This window comes from Cynocephalus volans, chromosome 8 (assembly GCF_027409185.1).
Source record: "Cynocephalus volans isolate mCynVol1 chromosome 8, mCynVol1.pri, whole genome shotgun sequence".
NCBI lineage: Eukaryota > Metazoa > Chordata > Mammalia > Dermoptera > Cynocephalidae > Cynocephalus > Cynocephalus volans.
This window is the reverse complement of record NC_084467.1, coordinates 97,402,884-97,422,834: the sequence shown is the minus strand read 5'-3', so window position 1 is coordinate 97,422,834 and position 19,951 is coordinate 97,402,884. Positions and strand designations below refer to the sequence as shown.

The window sequence follows — 19,951 nt, the reverse complement described above, 5'->3', positions numbered from 1 at the left end:
GCGACTCCATCTACCTCCCCAGGCTCGTCTCTGCAACTTCCCAGACAGGAACCAGGCATACATACTCATCATGCCTTGATCATGACACACATGTCCCTGTCTTCACACTTTGCACAGTGCTTTGCCTAGATTGGAACACACTCTCCATCTCCTCTTCATCTTGGAGGATCTTTGCATTAACTGGAGACCTTCCCCTCGGACCCTTTGGGCTGCAGCACTATCACCCACTCTAACTCAGCTAAGTCCACATTGTTCACAGGGCCAGCTCTTTTGTATCATATAAAAGACACAAAAGCATTGCCATTTCACTTTTCATTGATTTACACTTTATTTCGTTAGTTAGATTATAGCTTTTTGGAGTAGGAGTTGGCATACTGCAACCTATTGGCCAAATCCGGCCTTCTGCCTGTTCTTGCATGGCCTCAGAGCTGAGAATAGTTTGTACATTTGTAAATGGTTGAGAAAAATAGAAAGAACAATAATATTTTATGATCAATTAAAATTATATAAAATGCATATTTCTATGTCCACAAATAAAGTTTTATTGGCACACATCAGTGTTCATCAGTTTCCATACTGTCTGTGGCTACTCTACAACAGAGTTGACTAGTTGCATCAAAGACCAGATGGCTCACTATGCCTAAAATATTTACTATGTGGTCCACAGAAAAAAACATTAAAGCAAAACCCCCACTCTAGTGCAGGGAATATGCCCTAAACTTCTTTGCACATGTATGGACATGTACGCACACACACGTGCACACATACATACTCAGAGACCAACACTGGGCCTTGTTCAATGTGAGTGACCCAAAGAAGCAATATTTACCATACACCAAATACCCTTTGATTCTGTTCAATGTAGCATGCAACTTCTCCTCTCACTGTGTCCAAACACTCTTCTTTTCTTTTCTGCCTGGGGATCTCCAAGATCCCACTCAAAAGATATGTCCTTTGTGCAGACTTTCCTTTCTTCTCCAAGATCAGTTACGAATGAGCTTGGCTGCAAGTAACAGAAAACCCTTCTACAATGGTTTAAATGAATGGTAGTTTATTTTTCTCTTAGAACAAGAAGTCCAGAGGTGTATGATATTGGTTCATTGTATGCCACTGCAATTCATTTGCCCTTTTCCTTATAAATGCAAGTGGCTGCTACAGCACCAAACATCACATCCAATCTCATAGCGGGAAGAAGCAGTGCCATCAGACTTCTGCTCATGCCTGACTCTCTAGAACTTTATTTCATAGCTCCCAGCTGCTAAGGAAGCTGGGCAATTGAATCTGTCCAGTAGAAGCAGACAATCAGGTGCTGTTGAGCCAACCCACATTGCCTGCAGTAACCACTCATGCCACTCCCAGCACAGTTTGCTCCTCAATCTTGGGTGTGCTCAGAGTGCTTATCTCACTGCCGAGTAATGGCTTACATGTCAGTCAGGGTCCCTCTGGACTGCAGACTCAAGGGCAGGAATTTTGTCTTATTTATCTTTGTAACTCTAAACACCTAGAATAATGTGTGACCAAAGATAGGCATTCAATAAATGTTAAATTAATTCTATCATTCCCTCAACCAATCTATATATGGAAGAAGTAAGCAAATGAGACTAGGAACTTTGCTCCCAGAAGTCAAGTCCTTCCAGTGGTCAAGGTCAGGGAATAGGTGCCCAGATGGCACACATGTGGACTTTCAGGGACCTGTGGCCCACCACAGCTCCACCTCCTCCCCTCTTCCAGTGAGTACCCTGGTCGTTGGGCCAAACACTGAGCTGGTAGAGATGAAAAAGGTACTCTCCCTTCCCTCAAGGAGCTCATGGTCTAGTGGGACACACAGACATGCATACAACTAAGTATAATTCAACATATGAGTCCTTTAATTAGCTAATGGACAAGGAGCTATGGGGCTAAGGAGCTTCATCTGGGGGTGAGCTGGTATATGGACTCCTCCAGGGAGGACAAAAAGCTTAGTCCAGGGATGAGTTGTTATATTGACTATATTTTCTTATTTCCCATATCTTGATGTTCTGGCATTTAGGGCCATGACCCTCCTGGAGAGACTAGCTAATTCCTAGAGATAACAAATGACTCTCCTGTGAGTACACTTTTGATATACAAAGCAACCAATCCAGAGCCCACACCCCATCATCTCTTTTATCCGACTCTTACACACCAAGCCAATAATACTCCCTAGGGCCCGTATCAGACAACTAGGGACCACCCTTATACCCCAGAGCAAACTAGAGACCACCTCTATAGCCCAAAGCTGCCAAAATTATTTAAACTACCCAATCCTAAACTTACTCAGCATACCTACCCTTTGTCACCCATTTCCTCCTGCAAGAACCCCAAAAAAGTCTCAAGGCCATGCTGTCCTCTTCCCCACTTCTGCCCCCTCACAGCCCTGCTGCTTCTCCATGTGGCCCTATGTAGTGTGCTGCTACAGGCCAGTGCGTATAAACTTCTCCCTTCACGGCAATCATTTCCATGACTACATGTCTCACTATATCTGATTAAAGCAAATCCCAGGTTTAAATGCTATTTATATATATATATATACACACACACACACACACACACACATATATATATATATGTATATGTGTATATATATATATGTATGTATGTATGTATTTTGGCAGCTGGCCAGTATGGTGATCCAAACCCATGACTGTGGGGTTATAAGACTCCCAGAAATAAATTTTAGAACAGCTGGGAACAGAACTCCTGGGAAGCATCTAGCATGCCCCTAGACAAGTCTAGCCAGGAAACCCAGCTGACAGGTACTCCACTGATCAAGGTAACCACCAGGATAATGACTTAGATACAGAGAGAAAGACAAGATGACCCCTGTGCAATCCTCCTCCCCACCAGCTTGGACCCGTTATGGTGCTCCCAACTTGAGGACTGGGTGTTAGTTACATGATGCACCTACCATCAACATTTCAGGATAATTTAGGTGGAGAGATTCAGCTGCCTCCTCAGCAAAGCATCAAAGCTTAATCATATAATATTGTTAATGGTGGTGAGTACCTACTGACTAGGCACTGCCCTAAGCCCTTTTCATGTATGAAATCATTTATTCTTAACCACAGACCACCGCAATCCCATGAATGTGGTACTATTTGTCTCATTTTAAGGGAACCAAAGCACAGACCAGTTAGGAAACCTTCCCAAGATCACACAGCCAATAAGTGGCAGACCTAGGATTTATACCCCAGAATGAATGCTCTGGACCATGACAAGATGCAGCTGGGGGTGACACTTTGAGCTTTGTCACTATGCTTACCTTCTTGGCAGGCACCTCGGAGATGGGGGCAGATACCTGGATGCAGAGGAGAAGCTGAGTGGAAAGCAGAGGATGAAGGCTCCTTTCCTCCTGTGAAGCAGCAGGCTGGGACCAGGCAGGCTTTCCTCTCTCCACCCAGGGTGGGGGTGAAAATCCTCCACTGGGGACCCACCTACAGAAAGGAAGGGCAGGGCTCCCAGCACCCTGGGCCTCCTCAGCCTCTGTCTGTGGCTCTGTCCAATCCTTTCCCACATGTCAAAAAATTATCCAAAACAAGTTTTCCTGTTTTCAGAACTAGAGGAGACCTTAGCAACATCTGTTCCACAGCCCTCAGTTCCTAAGTGCCCAGTGTGTCCAGTGCCCCAGCACTGCCCTTAGCTTTGTGACTGTCACCACTCCCAGCCCCATTGTCCTCATCTGTAAACATCTGCCACCTCGTAGGGCTTCTGTGATGATCAATGAGGCCATGGTAGGCACCTGGCAGACAGCAGGCCCTCAATAAATGTAAGCTGTTATTATTATTATTTCCCTTTTATCTAGTCATCACCAAAAGCATGCAGGGCAGCTGCTATTCTCCATATTTTACAAACGAGAAAAGTGAAGCTTGAAGAGGTTAAGTCACTTACCCAGCTCCAAGGTCAGAAGGTGGTGGTGCCAGAAATTCAGTCCTGGAACCTGGAGTTGGACTCCAAAGCCCATGATCTTTCTAGTCCGGCCTGCTTGGGCCTCATTTAACAGATGAGAAACCTGAGGCTCAGTAGCGCTGAGCAGGAGAGGAAAGCTCAGCTGCCCATGGGGCCCAGCAGGAAACATAGAGGAGTATGGTGAGCGGTGCAAGGAAAGTTCAAACTACCTCTGTGTTTGCTGAACTATGGAGTAAGCATGTGACATTATATGAACCTATAAGATACTAGAGATGGTGTTTCAAATTCTAATCTCTAAAATAAATATTCAAAAATAGAAATATGAAGTAAATTTAATTCCCTTCGCCATTTTTTTGAAGCACAATGCAGGCAACACCATGCAGACCAAACAAATTATCTGCAGGTCAGATGCTAACCCCAGCCACCAGTGGCTACTCTGGTGGTGGGTTCAGGTATGTCTGTAGGGCAAGCCCCCCCAGTCACAGTCTCTGGTGTGAGCCACTACACATATTAGCAAAGCCCAGACTAAAGAAACGTCTCCGACTCCCAAGCTGTGATGGAACGAGCCAGTGGTTTCTCTAGTCTGGAGCAGACCAGAACTGGAACAGGAGGTTCCCAGGAGAACGGAGGGAGGCAGGAAGACAGTGCAGGACGCCAAACCCTGACAGCCCCAGACCAAAGAGACAGGCCTGCAGACACTGGCTGTCCCATCAAACCCTAGAGAATCCGACTTCACAGCTCACTTATTTTTTTCTGTCAGATTTTTGCCTCAAGCTACACCCAAAGATTTTCAGTAATCCCACATCAATGCGTCCATCCACATTAGTTAAAGAGGATTTTTTTCCCCTGAGATGAGTGTGTGTTAAAAATATCAAATATTAATCACTGGCAACATTAATTTATAATAACCCTTGTCTCCTCAACTTCCAAGTTGACATCTGGCGTGTGACTGCTTTGGAACTGACACCCGCTCCATTGCAGGAATTATAAATAGCTTGATTAAAATCTTCACCTTGAACTGAACAGACTGACTCCATGGGTGGTTTACAGAATGAAGAGGGCTGCAGTGTGCAACTAAATCCTGGCGGGCCTCTTTGGGGCTGTGTTGAGACACTAAAAAAAGAAGGCAGCAATCCTGTAGTGGGGGAGGGGGACCGTGACTGGCCTCCTGCTCATGGGGAGGGGGAGGCAGGCACAGGGCTGGGGGGAGGTCGCTCACTCCCACCTGGCCCATTTCATCATCAGTCAGAGGTGGGAGTGGGCACAGGCTGTTTCATTCCACCATTAAGTTCATGATCCAGCTTCTATACTTGCTCTTTGGGGGGAGGTTGGTGCAGACACCATCTTTTATCGGAGGGGGGGCAGAACCCACTTTATAAACACAGAAGAAAATTTCGACCATCAGCCTACAAAGCACTTTCACCCCACAAGTATAATAGATACAATAATTCACACACATTTTACTCACTAGGTGCCAGCCCCGGGCTTGCCTGTCCCGTTCAGTCTCATGACAGCCTGTGAGGTAAGGAATAGGGAGAAGGCACTTTACGGATGAGGAAGCCGAGGTTAGAGAAGCTAATTCCCGAGGTCACACAGCTAGCAAGTGCTGGGCAGAGCCAGGACGCAAACCGGAAGAGCAGAGTGAACCACTGGAGTCACCCTGACCCTGCTTAATCCCTTTCCACCGTTTCTCAAGCTGCTAAGACTCCAGCTTCCCAGACCTCCTCTCCAGAAATGTGAATCCAGTGGCTCTGGGATGGAGCACAGGACTGTGGACACTTAACCAGCACCCCAAGTGATGTTGGCCCCCAGGGATGGACGGGGAGCTCTGCTGCGGGTGCTCCTCACGACAGCCCATGGAGCAGGCAGGGTTATTGTCCCTGTTTATCAGGCATGGACACAGACTCTGACTCCTCAGGCAATTCACATGGGGCCTTCGGTCCCAGTGCCATGAGGAGGGACTTGGATCACCAACCTGAACGGCAGAGAGAGGACAGAGCAGGAAGGAAGGGCACCTCGTAGAGGAGGAGGCAGGTGGGAGGTAGAGAGGGCAGAGTCTGAGGAAGAGGGTAGAGGCGCTGGGGGCAGCATCTGGCCCCACTTCTGATAGACCCCAGCTCCCCAAGGGCTCAGGGCACCTTGGGGGCAACCAGCAAAGCCCCTTCTGGCCCACATGCTTTGCAATCAGGCTGTCTCCACCAGCATCCTTTGATCCAGCGCTGCTCGGAGAGTACAGGCTCTCCAGGGGCGTGGTGGCCACAGTCAGCATTTTCCATGATCAGAGCCACCCACAGGCCCCCAAAACGGGAAGAAAATGAACTTTCTGAGACCAGACCACTGTTGGAGCACCACCTCGTCATTTCACTGCTGCCCTTGCCAGTTAGGGCCCTAGGGCCCCATCTTCTTCAACCAAGACTACAACAGGAAGCTAAGTCAAGAAACTTCTCTCCCATCTTTCTCTGGCTGGGGCTTGGCCACCCTACTGGGACCAAATCCTTCCAATTGCTCAGTTTCCCTGAGATGCCTCACAGGCTCCCTCTTCTGACCCTTCCTCTCTGGACGTCTTTTCAAAGTCCCTTCTTGGAGGCTGAGAGATTAGGTGTGGCCAGCCTGACAACATAGGCTCTTCAGTGTTTAATTTTCCTCCCCTCACCCCGGGAATAAGCTGCGGCTGTCTCTGCCCATAGGCTACTGCTACTAAGATACCTGCCCCCAGCAGGCTCCCGGAGTGGGGCAGCCCCGAGGAGAGGGGCCTGGGCCCCGTTATCTGTTGCCCTGACTCCAGACACCGAGCCTTCCATTAGTGGCTCAGGTCCCTGTTTTGCCCTTTCCCAGCTGGGCCCCAGATGGGGGTAGGGAGTGTGCGTAGGACACAGACACATGTTTGCCTCCTAACTTGGGGCCTCCTCACCTGCAGGGCTTTCTAGCATCAGATGGGAGCCCAGCTGTCAGCCTTCAGTGAGCAGAAATTACTGCCCCTTTGTGGAGCTTCCTCTCTCTCCTTTACAACTGCCCCTCTCTTTGTATTCCTTTTCCCACTTTGATGACTGAAGTTTTCACATGGACAATAACACCCCCTTTGAGACCTAATTCTGGATAGGCGCAGACCCAAGCACACACATACCCTCTCCTTCCTCCCTTCTCCCCTGTCTTGCTAGTCCTATTTTAACATTAAGACCCCACTCCAGCTTCACTGGAGTTTCCCTAATGGAAACTAGCCTCTCTGCCCCTTGGAAAGAAAAGTAGAATTTTCATGATTTGTTTAATTGATTTCCTCCAAAGGTTGGGGTGACAGGTTAGGGCAGCATTTCCCTGGGGCTGGGAGGAACAGGGACCATCTGCATTAGAGTCATAGCTGGAGGGGGACTTGTTAAAGGCCCACTGACTCAGAGTTCCTGGCAGTGGCCCAGGAATCAGCATTCTATGCACACTAGAGCCTGGGAACTGCCAGTCTAGGTGTGAGTAGCATTTCCTAGCACTGCCTGCTCCTTGGGGGCAGCCACCAGCACGCTGAGGCCTGTGTTGGGAAGCATACACACTTTGGTAGGTTTGATTTGGACACAATCTGAGAAAAGCCAGGACAGATTTCAAAGCCCACTTTCCTTATGCTTTTTCTAGAAAAAAAAATTGGATAGCACAGTATTAAGATCATAGCCCATATTGAGCAAACATTCCATTTCACTTTGAAGCAGTGACACATGGGTTTAAACAAGGTATTAAGAAGCACTTAGATAAGATCTGCGTATCTATGTTCCCAAATGGAGCTGTTATCAAGCTCTGCCTACATAAACCTGTGCTTCTAAACTTCACAATAATAGCAGAACACTATCTGAACAAACTGTGATTTCTTCCTACCAGGTTCGGATTCTGGGGAATTGAAGTACATCCAAAAAAAGCGTTTAGGGCCGGCCCGTGGCTCACTTGGGAGAGTGTGGTGCTGACAACACCAAGTCAAGGGTTAAGATCCCCTTACCGGTCATCTTTTAGAGAAAAAAAAAAAAAAAAGTCGTTTAGTTCCTTCCTGGCTGTTGTTAGTTTACTCCACTGAAGCGATGCCCCCAGGTGGCACTGGCCTAGCAAGCTGGTAGCTAGAGGCACAGGCACCGGGCCAAAGGGGCCCTATACTGACTGTCCAAGGCATCTTCATAAATAAGCAAAAACACATAAACCGTTCTCTCAGTGCTTCCGCACACTAGGTGCTGTCCTAAACACTCCACACACACCAACATTTAATCTTCACAACAACCAAAGAGGCAGGCACTATTACTGTTATTATTGCCATTTTACAGAGGGGAAAACTGAGGCACAGAGAGGTTTAGAAACTTGCTCAAAGTCCCTAGCTAGTAAGTTGCCAAACCAGGGTTCAAACTCAGGCAGTCTGTGCTATTAACCACCATGCTACCCCACCTCTCAGAAAACATAAACAAGGAAACTGCCCCTGATTCAACAAGAAATGCCAACCAAGCAAAATGAAACGACAAGGAAATGTCAAATTGCCATTCGACATATTTGTTTACTTCATCTTTGGGGTTTAGTTTTGCGACAGAATTTCACAGTCTCCTCTGTAATGGTCTCTGTCAGAAATGGGCCCACGGCTTCTTACTCATCAGTGTTTCTGTTTACACCCAGTTAATCCTCCTTACTAGTCTTTGGCCCCCAAATAAGGCCCCTCTGTCCTCGCTAGGCCCAGAGTTTTCTCCTGCTCTGCACAAGGTGAGGCCCTCCAAGAGCTCTGATTCCTTGTTTTTCATCTGAGTTGCACTAATATTTTAGTTGCACTAATATTTTAGTTGCACAAATATTTTCTCCAAGTTGCACAGAAATTAATGTCTCTCTGGCCCATGAGCAGCAGAGACTTCCAAGTAGGCAGGGGGCTGAGACAAGAATCTTCTGGGGAGAAGAGCCATAAGTCACATCCCTCCTGTGACCTGGGCCAAGTGGTCTTCCTGAGACCCAAGCGCTGTTCTCCCCACGTGAGCGGGAGAGATGGGATAGGGCAAGGCAGAGGGGGGAGCGGCCAGCGTGTGGCTGTGTGCAGGGCCATCTGAGCCCTGCTGAATGGAAAATCTCAGAGGGGGAAGCCGACTTTTTTGCCCACCCAAAAGTTGTGTGCAGTAATCCTACGGGTTGGAACAAGGGGTGGAATTCCATATTTCAACCTTATTCTTACCTAGGCTTGGCTGAGCTGGGTGCAGTTCTAAAAAGGGTGTAAGACATCCCTGGAATAAGTAGAAGACTCAGTGGCACTTGATGCGTGTGCCAGGTAATTCATTTGCTACGTAGGAACCTCTCTGCTCTCACCAAGGGGGACGGTGTCTTCCAGTGGAAAAAATAAAAACATTGCTTATACTCATTTTAAGACGCAGTCTCAATAAATTGAACCCCCAAACTGCAGAGTGCACGGTATAGTGCTTTTGTACTGCTGATGAGGGATTTCTTTCATCACCTAAATTGTAAACAGTTGAGTATGCCAGTCGAGAAGTTGATTGGAATAGAAAACCACATATTACAAACACCTTATTTGGTACATAAGAAAAGAGCTATACAGTTTTGGTTAATATGAAATCATTCTCCCACCCCCACAAAATAAGTGTGAAATGAACATTTTAAAAATACGTATTTGCGGGGTTGGCCCGTAGCTCACTTGGGAGAGTGTGGTGCTGATGGCATCAGGGCCACGGTTTCGGATCCTATATAGGGATGGCCAGTTAGATCACTTGGGAGAGCGTGATGCTGACAGCATCAAGTCAAGGGTTAAGATCCCCTTACCAGTCATCTTTTTAAATAAATAAATAAAATATGTCTTCCCTGTGATTTTGCTCATCCTATACAAATCCTCTGAAGATTATTGAATGAATGAAATACTAATGACACTGCTCTGGTGTGTTAGATTATTTTGGAGAGGGCTGGCCTGTGGCTCACTCGGGAGAGTGTGGTGCTGATAACACCAAGGCCACAGGTTCAGATCCCTATATAGGGATGGCCGGTTAGCTCACTTGGGAGAGCGTGGTGCTGACAACACCGAGTCAAGGGTTAAGATCCCCTTACAGGTCATCTTTTAAAAAAAAAAAAAAACCTATTTGGAGCTGGCTGGTTAGCTCAGTTGGTCAGAGCATAGCATTATAACACCAGGATCAAGGGTTCGGATTCCTGTACAGGCCAGCCACAAAAAATATATATAAAATAAAAGTACCAAGTCATTTTCTAGCCCAGAATGCCCACCCTTCTCTGTCCTGCTATGCCCAGACCTAGAGGGTCTCCTGGGACCCTGGAAGTGCCAAACCTCATAAACCAAGCCCTGGCCCCTTCCTGGATTCCTCCTTTTGAATTCTGTGAACTAAAGTTGAAGAGCTATTTCTTTTTTCTCTCTTTTCTTTTTTCTTTTTTTTAAACTTCGTAGATTTAAACAGCTTTATTGTGCTATAACTCACATTCCATGCCACTCATCCATTTAAAGTGTACAATTCAATACCTCTTAGGATATTCACAGAGTTGTGCAACCATCACTATAATCTCATCTTAGACCATTCTTGTCACTCCCCATTTTCCTACCTCCTCCCCACCCCCAGCCCTAGGCAACAACTAATCCACTTTCTGTTTGTATAGATTTACCTGTTCCAGACATTTCACATAAATGGAATCATACAAGATGTGGTCTTTTGTGACCGGCCTCTTTCATTTAGCATGATGTTTGCACATGTCAATACTTCAGTCCTTTTTACAGCTGAATAATCCTCCAGCGTATGGACACAGCACGTTTTACTCATCCACTTGTCATTTGCTGGAGAGAGCTGTTTGTTTAAAAATGGCTCTTTGCTTTCCTTTCAAATTCCAGATCAGAAAGCACAGCCCTGAAGATACTAGACAGAGAGTGTGCCCCCAGGCCACCTTGCACTTCCCTCCCCCTCAGGCAGGATCTGATTTTTTGGCACACGCCAGGCAAATCCTCCAGGTTCACTCTTGGGTAGGTCTGAAAGCTGATTCAGGGCAAATTTTCAAGTAGAAAGTTCTGGAGTCCAAACATTGTCACTGTCAAGGGTACAAAGGAGAAAGAAGGCTACTGTGGTCTGAATGTCCCAAAATTCACGTGTTGAAATGTAATTGCCAATTTGATAGTTCTAAGAGGTGGAGCCTTTAGGAGGTGATTAAGTCATGAGGGCTTTGCATCATGATTAGTGACCTTATAAAAGGGCTGGAGGGAACCAGCTAGGCCTTTTTGCCAGTCACCCTTGCCCCATGTGAGGCCACAGCATTTATCCCTTCCCCCATGTGAGGATGCAGAAAGAGGGCTCTCACCAGACACTGAACCTACTGGCACCTCGATCTTGGACTTCCCAGCCTCCAGAACTGTGAGAAATAAATTTCTGTTCTTTATGAACTATCCAGTCAAAGGTGTTTTGTTATAGCAGCAGGAACAGACTAAAACAAAAATGTCAAGTGTTGTCCTCTGGGGCTTGAGAGCCTTGGCCCCACCTCAGCCTCCTCCCAACTAAACCCACCCTAGATTAACACACGGTCTAAGTAAAAACAGTGTGTCATCTGTCACACAGACTCAACTCTGGAGCAAGTCCCCCTGGAGGCTCTGCTAAGTTGGCCTTTCTCTTTGGCTTTGGGAGGCTTCCTGCTTCTCTTTGGGTGTCACCTCTGGCCACAACTTCCTGAAGCCTGGTGGCTAAGATCCCTCAAACCAGGATAACTGAGTAGAAGAGACAGAAATCAATATGCACTCAAATTGTGCTGGCTTAGTCACCAGCCAATTGGAATTCTATCAACTGCACTGTGCCATGTTCACTGTTACATATTCAGATGGAGCAGGATTTAGCAGCAGATTTCCTCTTAATCTTCTTTGAGTATTTTGGGTCCTCAGGAGACCTCCCAGGCAGATTCTCTGCTCTGCCTTCTGCCAGGTCTGTGTCTGGCCTTTCTTCCTCCGTGGGGACGGCTCCAGGCACTGGCCCGCCCCAGCTCCCTCAGGATACCAGGGAGATAGTGGAAGCATTAACCAAGATGAATGACAGAGAAGATTCAGATTTGGGTGGTGCGAATGAAGAAAAAGCCTCAGAGAGGTAGCTCTTCCCATACACGCCATGTCCTAGGGATACACAGAAAGAGGCAGGGGGCTTTAACCGTGCTATTATGACCCCCACCCACCTTCACTTTCTTAGTCCTGGAGAAGCTACAAGAGAAGATGTCATCAGCATCTGTCCTAAAATCCCAGCAAGGAAGAAGTATGTAGGATGCGACGGGGCCTTAAGTGGCAACTAAGCATTTTCCCCGTGGTCCTTAGGGTGGCAGACCTCTTTCCACAAATGGAGGCATTGTCTCTGTAAACCTCTGACTGAGTCTCACACTTGGGGATATCTGGGGAACGGTCCCCATCCGCTTTGAGGAGGAGGCCTCTCTTTTCCACCTCAGCTCTTCCGTGCTATCCCTACTTTGACCACTAGATGGTGCCAGACATCACCAGTTGGATATGAAAGGCTGGGGGCGGAGGTAAAGGCTGTCACTGAGGGCTCCTCATCTTGAAAGGATGTCAGCTTCACCTGAACTTAAATTTAATTCTTCTAGAATACATTTTTATGTGTATATTATTTTTATAAGTAGATTCTTTTTATAACTATATGAAGAACATATTCCTGAATACAGTCGTTCCCCCCTTGTCTGTGGTTTCCCTTTCTGCAGTCTCAGTTTGAAAATATTAAATGGAAAGTTCCAGAAATAAACAACTCATAAGTCTTACATTGCACACCATTCTGAATACAGTGATGAAATTTTACTCTGTCCCACTTTGTCCCGCCCAGGACCTGAACCATCTCTTTGTGCAGCAGATCCGCACTGTCTACACTCCCCAGACGTTAGTCACTTAGCAGCCATCTCAGTTATCAGAGCTACTGTCACAGTGTCACAATGCTTGCGTTCAAGGAACCCTTATTTTACTTCGTGATGGCCCCAAAGCACAAGAGTAGCAGTGCTGGTGTCTCCTTATAATTGTTCTATTTTATTATTTGTCATTGTCATTCATCTCTTACTGTGCCTAATTTATAAATTAAATTTCATTGTATGTATTTTGGTATAGGAAAAAAAACATGGTATATATGGGGTTTGGTACTATCCACTGTTTGAGGCATCCACTGGGGGTCTAGGAATGTACCCGCCTTGGATAAGGGCGACTGCTGTATTAACAATACTCACAAATACATATTTTCTTAGCCTCCCCTCTCTCTGCCCTCTGTCTTCAGCAACAGTAGTAGGGAACTGTGGCAGAGACCAACTGTATAGTCCTCAAAATTCTGATGTAGAAAACTGACAGTCAGTCAATTAGATCAAATTGCTGGTTCAGCCACTGAGGGGCCTGCAGATTGGGCTGCTCCCGGGCAGGGACAGAGTGGGGCAGCAGTGGCAGCGCCCTGGGGCACCCTACTGCCTACAGCCACTGTCGCCTGCTCTCTGCTGCTCTGAAGCACCGGCCATGGTGCTTTTCACCGGAAAAGAGACTCGTGGGCTGTAAGAGGAAAAGAGGAACACAAGTCAGCAGAGCAGGTGGCACAGTCTGCATGAGGAGAGGAAAACAAAGACAGACCTCTGTGCGGGGCCCTGGCCTGGCCTGAATGGATCCTGGACCGAAGATGTTCTGAGCATCCCTGGGCAGGGAAGGCTCTAGTGGAATGGAGGGCAAATGCAGAAGGAGACCCCAGAGAGGGCAGGAACAACCCCCAACCCCCAACCCCACCCCCAGCCCCAGAAACCCCAGTCTTCCTGGAGGCTTCCAAGAAATAAGAGTATGATATGAGGTATTTTCCTTTTGTATTTTGCACATTTCTAGACCAAGAATTGAGGTGAAGAAGAGGCAGTGAGACCAGTAACATGCATTTAGAAGCTCCCAGCCCCTGGGCTCAGACGCAGGGCTGGGGCCTTGCCAGCTCCATCGCTGAAATGGATTTCCTCGGCCTAAGCACATGGTGGCCTGGTGGGGTCAAGCACTTGACATAAAGCAAAACAGACCAAATTGCAGAAATGAGAGCTGCGACCAGTTCCAGCTATGCAATTTCACCAATACAGTCTCCCCATCACGTGCTAGCTCAGAGCCCCTTCCTGCCTCCAGCCCCTCCAGCAGCACCCTCCCTGCCCACAGCCCCTGAGCTGCCTCTCACCCCTCATTCACGGAGACCTAGAAATCTACTTTCTCCAAAAATTGCTCTGGCTGGGAGCAGAAACACCAGTTGCATCCTTCCCCCACCTGCATGAACACCATGGCCACACACCTTGGTTCATGCCTTTATTCTGAAGCCAGGTCGGTGTGCATAGCTGCCTCCCTAGTCTGAAATCAATGCCCCTCTCAGCCCCCACCCTGCCCCCTGCCCTCTCTTCTTCTTCCCTCCCCCAACCAGCCCACAGAGGACTGCTCTCCTCAAGGTCACAGACCTGCTGTCAGGGGCTGATCCTTGGAAAGGAGCTGTTTAAAGTTGCTCCCTAATTGCCTTCTGAAACATCACTATCAGAATAGATTGAACCGCCACTATTTGCATTTTAATGGGGAGGCAGTGGGAAGGGGGGCTTCATTGGTTAACTGGTAAAGTATAGTAGGAGGGACCTTAGAGACATTGCCATTCTGGCCCAGTGGGCAGGCACAAGGTCACATGTCACAGGTCACAGGCTGGCTGGGACTGGAGCATCATGAGGCTGATTGACTTCCCTGACTCCCCATACCTGCCATGAGGTGACTTCCACTGCCCTCTGAGAAGAGTGATGTTGGGCCTTGTGGTCTAAAAACAGGGAGCTAGTCAATCAAAGGAAGAGGAACAACCCTCAGGATGTCCTCAGAGGACTGGTGGCTCTGAGCAATGCCCCCAAGGTCCTGCACCCAGGAAGGTCTGATTCAGGGAGAAGGGCACATGCAGGGGGAAGGGCAGGACCAGGAAGGAGAGCAGGGCACCCAGGGAGGGGAGGCAGATGTCTGTTCGGCCATTTACCACCTCTCAGGCAGCCTGAGAGGGAAGAGAACTAGGCTGGCCACCTCTCAGGGCTACAGCTCCAGGCTGGGACACCCTCAGGCTGGCCTCGTGGGCCATATCATGGTGGAGGCATGTCCACCCAGGTGCATATGTGTGGATTAGGCACAAGGGAAGCTGGGTCACGTGGTAGAAATACAAATCAGAAGAGATCACCCCAGGCTGTGCTTAGGAAGAGGCCCGGTGGGTGTCCTGAGACCAAACAAGCTCCGCTCCTCCTAGAAGTTGATGCTCTTCAAGTCCACAGAGCAGCGGTACCTGCCATCCAGGAACCTGGAGCACAACAGGTTGGGCAAGCAGGGACAGGTGTGGTGCTGGCGCTTCCTGATGAAGGGGATCTGGGGAGAGAAGAGAGAGGCATCTTCACCAGAGGGAGGTGGGCATCCTGGCAGGAGCCTCTGGTCAGCACCGGCTCCCACCCCCTAACCTGCTGACCCCCACCTAATACAACAATAATAGCAATTACAGATGAGGAAACTGAGGCACAGTGTGGCTAAGAAAAGTGCCAAGACCACGCAGCTAATTTGTGAAGGAGCTAGGATTTGAACCCAGGCAATCTGGCTCCTGAGACCCAGCACGCATGCCGGCACCCACACACACATCCGTGGATTGAATACTTATTGCTCATCCATTATGTGCTCAGCATGTGGTGAGTGCCAGGGTGCAGCCGTGAACAGGATAGACACACACCCCAGAGGAGTGCTGAACCACTGAGATATCCTCAAGGGGGTTTGAAGAGGAGCAGGTAGGAACACAGGTCTGGTGTTAGACTGCCTGGTTCAAATCCCAGGTTTGCCATTTTCCCAGCTCTGTGATAATTGGCAAACTATTTAACTTCTCTGTGTCTCAACTTTATTATCTGCAAAATGAGTTAATAATAGCAACTACCAAATATAGTTGTAAATTATATATTTTTAAAAAGCACTTAGTATAAAGAGTGGCATGTAGGAAGCACTCAGAACTAGTTTTTATCACCACTGTTGTCCTCACTGGGAATACGGATTTGCAACTGACCTGCACCCCAAGGCAAGGAAGCCTGCGGCTCTGTCGCCCTGAGCAGACCCCGCCCCACCCCCAGTTGCTGTGGCCTCTCTGACCTTTCAGAAGAAAAGAATCTGTGGGCTCTGCTATGCCCTCTGGGCTGTCAGCTGGCTGTCAGGGGATGGGACCAGAGCTGGAGCTAGGTGCTTAAGGTGCAGAAGAGTGAGTACCTCCTTAAAGTGTGCTCCCCCCGCACCTCGTGCCTCACTCTAATGCACAGGAGGCCATTTTGCAGATCTTGTTTCATGTTCTTGAAAGGGGGGCTCCTACCGAGCAAAGGGCATTTAAGACCCTTTCAAAATCTGAATTTGTCAGATCCATGAGAGACTTTACAGGTAGTGTGCTCCCCTCTCCTATACATGAGGCCCAGAGCTATTAATCTAACTGCCAAGGCCACACAGGAAAGGAGAGGCGGGGGGATGCCCAGCCCCCAGGTCTAACAGCCTGTGTGATCTCCACCATCACCCCACCCCAGGCTGCTGCCAAGAAGCGAGGAGGCAGTGCCCAACATCAGTGACATATAACTAGAACTGGCATCAGAAAACTGTAGTTCCAGTCCCAGCTCTGGCTCATTGCCTGTGTGCCTTGAGAAAGTCACACGACCTTGCTGTACCCCAGTTTCCTCACCATTGCCCAGGGCTGCTGTGAGGATCAAATTAGATCAGTGGTTCTCCAGTCTGAGCTAGCAGGTTGTAGGTGGACAATGTCAGGCCCTGTACAAATGTACAAATGTTTTATCTGCAGGACACTAAGTAAGGTGGCTGTCTGCTTCCCTTGGAAAGTCAGGGGCTGGATCAGCTGACAAGGGAGTGGGGCTGCCCTCCCCTACACTGCCTTCGGGAGCCACAGCCTCACGGGTCTTGGCTAGAGCAAGGCCTCCAGTCTGCTCAGCCCACGGATGGCCCACGTGTGTGTACCCGTGCAGTGTCTATGCGGTACCTTGTGACTGCCGGGGTGGCACTGCTCTCCTTCCCGCCCTAGTGGGGTGCACATTCGCAGCCCGCACAGCCACAGGCTGATGGCACAGCAGGTGCCTGCTCCACACTGGATGTCCCGCTCACAGGCCTGCAGCAGGGAGACACAGGGAGCAGTCCATTAGCGCCACCCTAGAGAAACCAGAAGATATTCAAAAAGCAGATGTCAAGATGGGGAAAAGGCTGAGAGCGTCACCCCTGGCCTCAGCCTAGCAGGACGCCTTGGGCTACACATTACGGCCCCTGCTCCCCTCTTGGGCAGGATGCTCAGGGCTCAGTGGGACATCAGACCTGGATCTGAGGAAACATCCAAGCTCCTTTGAGAGCACTCAGTAGAGAGACTGTCCTCTTTTTCTGACAAGTCTGGAGGTTAGGAGGCATTGTTTTTCTAGTGCCAGTAGACGCTCAGCCGATGCTGGTGGAAGTGAATTAATTGGAATTTTTGGAGGGGGGATGGCTCAAGCCCCTGGATGGTCAGTGCTGAGTAGCGTCAGATCAGGATTCTCCAACTCTGGCCCAGCACCTGTGGTTGGTGCCTCCCCTCCACACACCTGCACTTTCTCCGCCCTCAGAGGCCCAGCCTCATCCGAGGGGCCAGTGCCCCAGAGAACAGGTGTCTCTCCCTGATGTTTCTCTGTTGACCTTCTGATCACCAGATAGGGATGGGCTTCTGTGGGTTGGGCTCACAGAGCAAGGGTTGGAGTGGCCCTGACTGGTTTCCGGAGGTTGCCATGTGTGAAGAAGGCCACACAAACCCACCCTAAAGAAAAGCCAGGGTCGGGAAAAACAGAACTCTGAACTGCTCGAGACTCAAGTGGGGATTTGAAGGAGAAGCATCCAGATTTCCCACTTCCAGAGAAGCGTTGTGGCTTTTCTGAGCTGAAATTCAAAGCTGGGTTCTGGTTTGCTCTTCTCCTATAGAAGGCCAGGGAGCACCTTCTGGCTGCCTGTCCGGGACTTGGCAGGAACTGGAAGCTTCCAACTTGCTAAGCTCCAGGACAGAAAGGGGATGTCATGTCCTTTTAGCACCCAGAGAAAGTGCAGGTGGCAGTCACCCAACACCAGGTCTCCAGCCCAGCGAGGACACAACTCGTACCCCAGCCAGCCCCCTGAAGGCTCAGGGTTAGAGAAAAGGAGACCCCAGACTCTTCTCCTGCAGGGATGGGACATTAGTATCCCACTCTTGGACGAGGGACCATCCAGTCCTGAATTTGGGGACTGTCACAGTCCAGGGAGCAGGGGAGTGTGGAGATGGTGGAAACTGGCTGCTTGCTGAGAGTCCAATGTGGGACATCAGCAGGACATGGAGGATGGAGGGGGGCTGGGGGCTCCTGGCTTCCACTTGAAGCCCTGTTCTCACCACTCATCCCCACTTTCACACAGTTCCTCTCACCCTCACTTTCTCCCTCGTGCTTTCCACGGTGAAGATGTTTTCCCACCACGCTCAGCCCTGCCTTTCTTGCTGCCTCTCCGGGCCAGACATTGGAGCCGGCACAGTGAGGTGAAGCTGGGCTTCCAAGTCAACCACACTGCTCCCGTCCCTCTCCATGGGGTGGCCTTGGCTTCTTTCCTTTGTTCTCACCCCCACCCCCATCCCCACCCCCGAAGATCTTCAAGCTACACAATAGAAGGATAGCCTTCAATGGTTTCCATTCATTAGTATAATTCTGCTTTCACAACTTATTTACACTCTGCATCTCAAAAGTATTGACTTGCCTTTAATATGTGTTCTTCTTTTGACCTCAGTCTTTTTCCTTTAAAAAGAAGAAAGGAATTTTTCTTTCTGTGAACATTAAAACTAATCCAATTCCAGGAATTGTTTGGTATTTCTCTATATTTCCATTCTCTATGTAAAAAGTTGGAGGAGGCTGAAATAAAAGTTAATTCCCCCCCCCCCCCTTTTTTTTTTCTAGTGGCTTTTATGTGGAAAGCTCTCAGGTAAAGCATTACTTTTTGGTTTAATGAGAATGGTTCCACCACTGTAACACGACATGTGCCCCATCTGAAGGTGGTTTGAGGTAAAGCCAAATATCTCAGGGAAAGCCATGATCCAAGTTTTTGAACACTAAAATGTGTGGTGCCCCTGTGCTGACCCTCTGATCTGAGGCTGGATTTCTACTTGTCTGGGCTCTTGCTTTTGGGTGTGCTCAGCAGAATGTTGGTGTCGCTCATACTCCCTCTCAGAACTAACTGGGCACAGAGTAAAAGAAAGAGTTTCAAGATGTCGTTTTTTAGAAAAACAGAGGTTAAACTGACGCGATAGAAGTTAATAAGCTTACTGCCTTTAATTAAGTCAACGTGCTATGTCAGTTAAAATTGACATGTGAACCAGGTCATATATGAAAACCAAATTTACGCAAAAGACAAATTAGGAGGTGCCGATCCACTTTATAAAGGAATTCCTTATTACACAACAGGAATCTTCATTTTACCAAAAGACTGAACTTCAGAATTTTCAATGCTCTCCTAACGCATTTGAAAGAGGATTTGATTTGCACAGCTTCTCAAAGGCAGATCCCGTTTTCAGATTAATCTGAAAATCTCATGCAATCCCTCACTGAAACTGTCTGATGTTTAACTCCCCAGTTTCTTAGGTTTGCAGTATGTCCAGCAGGCAGAGTCACCTATGTGGTTCTTGGGCTCACATCCCATGCAGACCCTGACATCTTTCCAAAACCCACGGCATAAAGAATGTTAGCTAACTTACCCCTGTGATGACTGCACAGTCGGTCACAGTTACTAGGAGGAGCACAACTGAGACTTGCATTGCCCCTCTCATGGTCACTTGGGGTGAAGGCAAAACACTGCTCGCTCCAAGACTGCTCACTTCCTCCTGCGTAGCTCCAAGACTGCTCACTTCCTCCTGCGTAGCCTGGTGCCTGGCGAGCTGGGAAGGCCAAGCTCTCCTGCCTCCCTCCCTCCTCCCAGATCCAGGGCTGCCGGTGGATGCCTCGTCTCTGCACTTCCCTTCGCCATCAACAATGTTATTCAGATGATTTCAGA

The 19,951-nt window shown here is 48.6% G+C and overlaps 2 protein-coding genes across 2 annotated transcripts in view; both read right to left on the bottom strand.

Annotated features, from left to right (window-relative positions):
- The window catches only part of LOC134384226 (chymosin-like), a 31,503-nt gene extending 25,310 nt beyond the window's left edge, over window positions 1-6,193 (bottom strand). The window contains 3 exon segments of the mRNA XM_063105807.1: window positions 2,309-2,328; window positions 3,281-3,316; window positions 6,098-6,193. Coding sequence (XP_062961877.1) covers window positions 2,309-2,328; window positions 3,281-3,316; window positions 6,098-6,193 — 152 coding nt within the window.
- Window positions 6,194-15,151: 8,958 nt separating this feature from the next.
- On the bottom strand, window positions 15,152-19,727 carry PROK1 (prokineticin 1). Its single transcript, XM_063107027.1, has 3 exons — window positions 19,656-19,727; window positions 16,914-17,039; window positions 15,152-15,271 (listed from the first exon to the last, which is right to left on the bottom strand). The coding sequence occupies exons 1-3, from the start codon at window positions 19,725-19,727 to the stop codon at window positions 15,152-15,154; spliced, it is 318 nt and encodes a 105-aa protein (XP_062963097.1).
- Window positions 19,728-19,951: the final 224 nt, after the last annotated feature.

Bases quoted from the DNA above. Each gene is read 5' to 3' on its own strand.
- PROK1 (XM_063107027.1), bottom strand. From the start codon at position 19,727: ATGAGAGGGGCAATGCAAGTCTCAGTTGTGCTCCTCCTAGTAACTGTG. The intron at 17,040-19,655 runs GTAAGTTAGCTA...TCCCTGCTGCAG, and splicing joins ACTGTGCAGTCATCACAGGG to GCCTGTGAGCGGGACATCCA. The intron at 15,272-16,913 runs GTACCGCATAGA...TTCTCTCCCCAG, and splicing joins GCCACCCCGGCAGTCACAAG to ATCCCCTTCATCAGGAAGCG.